The sequence below is a fragment of the Aplysia californica genome, unplaced genomic scaffold (genome assembly GCF_000002075.1).
Source record: "Aplysia californica isolate F4 #8 unplaced genomic scaffold, AplCal3.0 scaffold00061, whole genome shotgun sequence".
Taxonomy (NCBI): Eukaryota; Metazoa; Mollusca; class Gastropoda; order Aplysiida; family Aplysiidae; genus Aplysia; species Aplysia californica.
This window is the reverse complement of record NW_004797331.1, coordinates 777200-781228: the sequence shown is the minus strand read 5'-3', so window position 1 is coordinate 781228 and position 4029 is coordinate 777200. Positions and strand designations below refer to the sequence as shown.

The following is a 4029-nucleotide window of genomic DNA, read 5'->3' as shown; positions in this document are numbered from 1 at the left end:
TTGAACGGGATATAGAATCATTGTTTGTAAAGGCGCCGACTGCGAGTGGATGGCATGGGGGTCTGTGTTTGACAGGGGGGCGGGCAGACTCCTTCGTGACGCAGCCACGCTGCCGGTCAGAAATTACCCCCTCTGTATCGCAGTCTTCGCTGGCCGTCTCAATTCTCGGTTGTTCCTCCATGGGATCGGTTTGGGTCCATAATTTTGTCGACCTTTATCAAAGTGTTCGTCGGAATGTGATTTTTGTTTGGTCTCCAGTCCTATTTTCCGGTGTATGTTGAATTTATAATACGTAAGTAAGTGTTGTTGCATAGAAATATTTGTTTCCAGTGATGTTAACTGTTTGTTCTATTGCGGAATGGGTCTTCTAAGTGCCCAAGATAAAACGTGTGGTGTAGACATTTGTGAAACTTCCAGGATATTTCTCGTCAAAGTTGTATTGCGTCGTTTTTATTTATTTTATAAGCTTTTCTTATATGCTGGAAATCGTGAGTGTTACAATCACCCAAACGTGTGGTCTTTTTGAGGTTTCTTTTACTATATTATGACATTCTTTACTCTTTTTAAGAATAATGAATTCTGCTTTTTTGATTGTTGGAATTGCGGTCCAGAGACTGTTTTGTATCGGGCAGATGAGAGTTTGAGAAGGGGGAAAACAAAAAAAGGGGGGGGGGGGGGAGGACGGACTTGTTCTCCAGAAGATATTAACACGTACTAGCGAGTCCATCATCTCAAATAGCTACCAAAAGCCTAAACTTTCTGTTCGATCATTTTTATGGGCTTTCTTTCTGCGCCTTCAGAATGGCCGAGGTGAGATTTAGACATAGTTCCGGGTCAGTAAACCAAAATGATCTGGTAAAGTAGAATATAATAATTTAGATTGTCATGCAGTGTGGTGTGTTTCATGGTAAAATTGTTTGGACTAGAAAGCAGTGAGACTTGAAGAGCAGATTACTTCTCCATGCCTGCTGAGGGCTAATCTTCGGGGCAGAACTATTATATTATTGTTAATGATTTCGTTTCTGCCTTTATCAGGCTGCCACGTTGTTCGTCCATTCCGACTCTGGGGTGGTTAATTAAAAATGTCGCCTGGATGAGAGAGTAGAGTTATAAAGTCGTGTGAACTTTCTGTTGAAAAGGATGCTATAATTCTCACACAGACTTGGTGGACACGGAAATGACGTAGTCAATTCAACTCAGTGTGTGGTTTCACAGCTTGGTTGTGTGGGTGTGTGTGCGCGCGATATTTCTTTTTGGTCTGTGCTGGTTTCGACCCGGATATTTTCTCGGAGCACATGCAGACTGCTAGACTGGATTCATGCAGATTGGTAGGCAGAATAGTTGTGGTCACTGTGAGCTCTTTTAATAGCGTTGCTGTTTTAAATCGTTACTAATAATTCACACGAGGTCAGTTGGTGGTTAGCGGGGGTGCTCTGGTGAGGTTTGCTCCTTTTCTTTAAAATATCTATCGTCCTTATCTCTCCTCATTTTTGTGATTGTTACTCTCTTGTAACACCTTTAATCTATGGCACTTATATATGACCTTATGGGGCATGCACTTCAGCTTTGCTTCTTCTTTCCTATAAAAAAATCTAACGTCCTTATTTCCATCTCCCCTCCTTCTTTTTTATGTTTGTTACTCTCTTGTAACGCCTCTAATCTTCTGGCACTCATATGACCTTATGCAGTTGCGAGAGCTGTGAAACCTCTACTAAAACAAATAAAAAAAACAGCACATCAGCTTTGACATTGTGCTGTTTTCTACGCTTTGTGTCTTACAACAGCCGTGCCAGGCGGAACATGTTTTTGCTGACGGTACATTCAAATACTTTTTACCTAAACGAACAAGCTAACAAACAAACCACCAACTGGTAGGTGGGTGGTTGGTGAGTGCTCTGGTGTGGTTTGCTCCTTCTTTCTTATCAAACATTTATTTTCCTTATCTTTCCTCCTTTTTTGTGTATGTTACTCTCTTGTAACACATCTTCTTCGGCACTTTATTATGACCTTATTGTTTTGCAAATACCGTAGAACTCTGTACGAAAACGAAACCATCTACTGCTGGTAGTCGGCTGGTGATCTGGTGTGGTGTGCTCCTTCTTTCTTTTTTTTCACATCTCTTGCCCTGATCTCTTATCCTTTTTTATTAGTGCTTGTTACTCTCTTGTAACACCTCTACTAATCTTTGGCACTCTTATGATCGTATTGTGTTGCTAGTGCCGTAAAACGTTTGCTAAAACTAAAAACTGGACTCCCAACTGAAAAATGTCCACTCTTTGTTTCTTCCAGGCGTGCATCCCCAGCATGGCGTCATCTGGACGGACGGCAAGGGTATCTTCCTGGCGCCCATACAAGTGGAAGGCACTAACGTGCAGAACGCTACCTCTGTCAGACTCGGGGAGTTCGAGTGAGTACTACTACTTGTCAACTCTTTTTTTGGTTGTGTTCTTCTGCGCTCGCATCTATCCAAGGTTATATGAGCGCGCGGGATAGATTAATTAAGCATTTTCCGTTTCGTAGGAGTTCATGTTGAATTTTGCCCAGGTGGCGTCTGAAGCCTCCCTACTCTTTTCGATTTTAGGACCACCAAAGGATCTTTAAAGTTAGCAACTTGCACAAGGGTTTAGCTCTCTGAGGTCGTGCGTTCTAGTCATTCCGCTACCTTAGAATTGCATTGTTCTATCTGACATTTTTGGCCGTTTTGAGTTACTAAGATCATGAGGTAAGAAATGAAATGTTCTATCTGTTCTCTCAAAATCGTAAAATTATTCGGTGTCGTTATCAAGATATTCAAATAATTGCTTTCGAAAAAGCTTGACATGTTCACATTGTGGAACTCAAATTTCTCAAAAATAGGTTCTGATCAGATAGAACGTTCTGATTCTAAGTCGTCAACGCTTGAAGATACGTCGCTTTGGGGAATTTTCAAGATAGGAACGTAAGCCCGCGTGTCCACCAAACTAGATGGCCTTTGTGTTGCAAGTGGCGTAAAACTCTTACTAAAACAAAAACAAAAAACAAACAAAACAGAAACCGCCCTTCAAAACCTCTGTCCGTCTCTCGAGAAGTTGGTAGATAAAATGGATTACCAGTTTTTTAAACCCTAGGAATCGGTGAGAATTTCGTTTGGATGTGACTGCTAAAACAACTCGACTCCTTCCTACAAAAGATGGGTCGGGTTGAATGCCATGCGTTACATTTTTATCGGGCCGCATAGTGGCTCATCGGCCATATCGCAGACAGATATAAAAACAAAAAACAAAACCCAACAAACAAACAGTTCTTATTTTCTGAGTTCTGGTGTGGGTGGTTGGCGGGTGCTCTAGTGTGGTTTGCTTCTTCTTTCCTATCAAACTCCTATCGTCCTTATCTCCCCTCCTTCTTTTTATGTTTGTTACTCTCTTGTAACACCTCTAATCTTCTGGCACTCATATGACCTCTTGCAGTTGCGAGCGCCGTAAAAACCTCTACTAAAACTAAAAAACTAAGTTCTGATGAAAAAAACCCATAATCCCATGACATATTCGTGATCAGCACCTGAAAATCAGCAAAGTCAGCACGCAAACGAGAAGCTCACAGAACTCGCAACTGTCAAAGCTTCATCAGTTTTGAAATCTGTTGAAAACTGGCTCATGCGCTATGTTACTCTTTGTTGCTGATTTGTGGCGGCCTGGGCACTGTGGGACGTGTATCGTCGGTGCGTAAGTTTACACTATCGACCTTCCCGTCCACACCTGTTGCCTAAATGTATTCTTTCGATGATTTGTGTGTTCTGAATTATTCAGCCGTGAGAGAAAAAAAAAAAAGAAAAGAAGTGAATTTAGTGAATTTAGATTCTGATAATACAACAATGGTCTGAATAGTATTTCATTTGAATGTATTGAGAGCCATGTGTTTATGCATGTGTATGGATGTTTGTATTGATGTGTGGGTAAGAGTAAATTTATTGGTTTTTGTACACACAGGCGGCGTGCGCGTACGCACGCACGCACGCGGGCGCGCGCGCGCACACACACACACACACACACA

The 4029-nt window shown here is 41.8% G+C and overlaps 1 protein-coding gene across 1 annotated transcript in view; it reads left to right on the top strand.

Moving 5' to 3' along the window:
• The window catches only part of LOC101853069 (WD repeat and coiled-coil-containing protein), a gene marked incomplete in the record, with an annotated part of 59255 nt that overhangs the window by 17407 nt on the left and 37819 nt on the right, over positions 1-4029 (top strand). Inside the window, 1 exon segment of the mRNA XM_013079714.2 lies at positions 2290-2407. Coding sequence (XP_012935168.1) covers positions 2290-2407 — 118 coding nt within the window.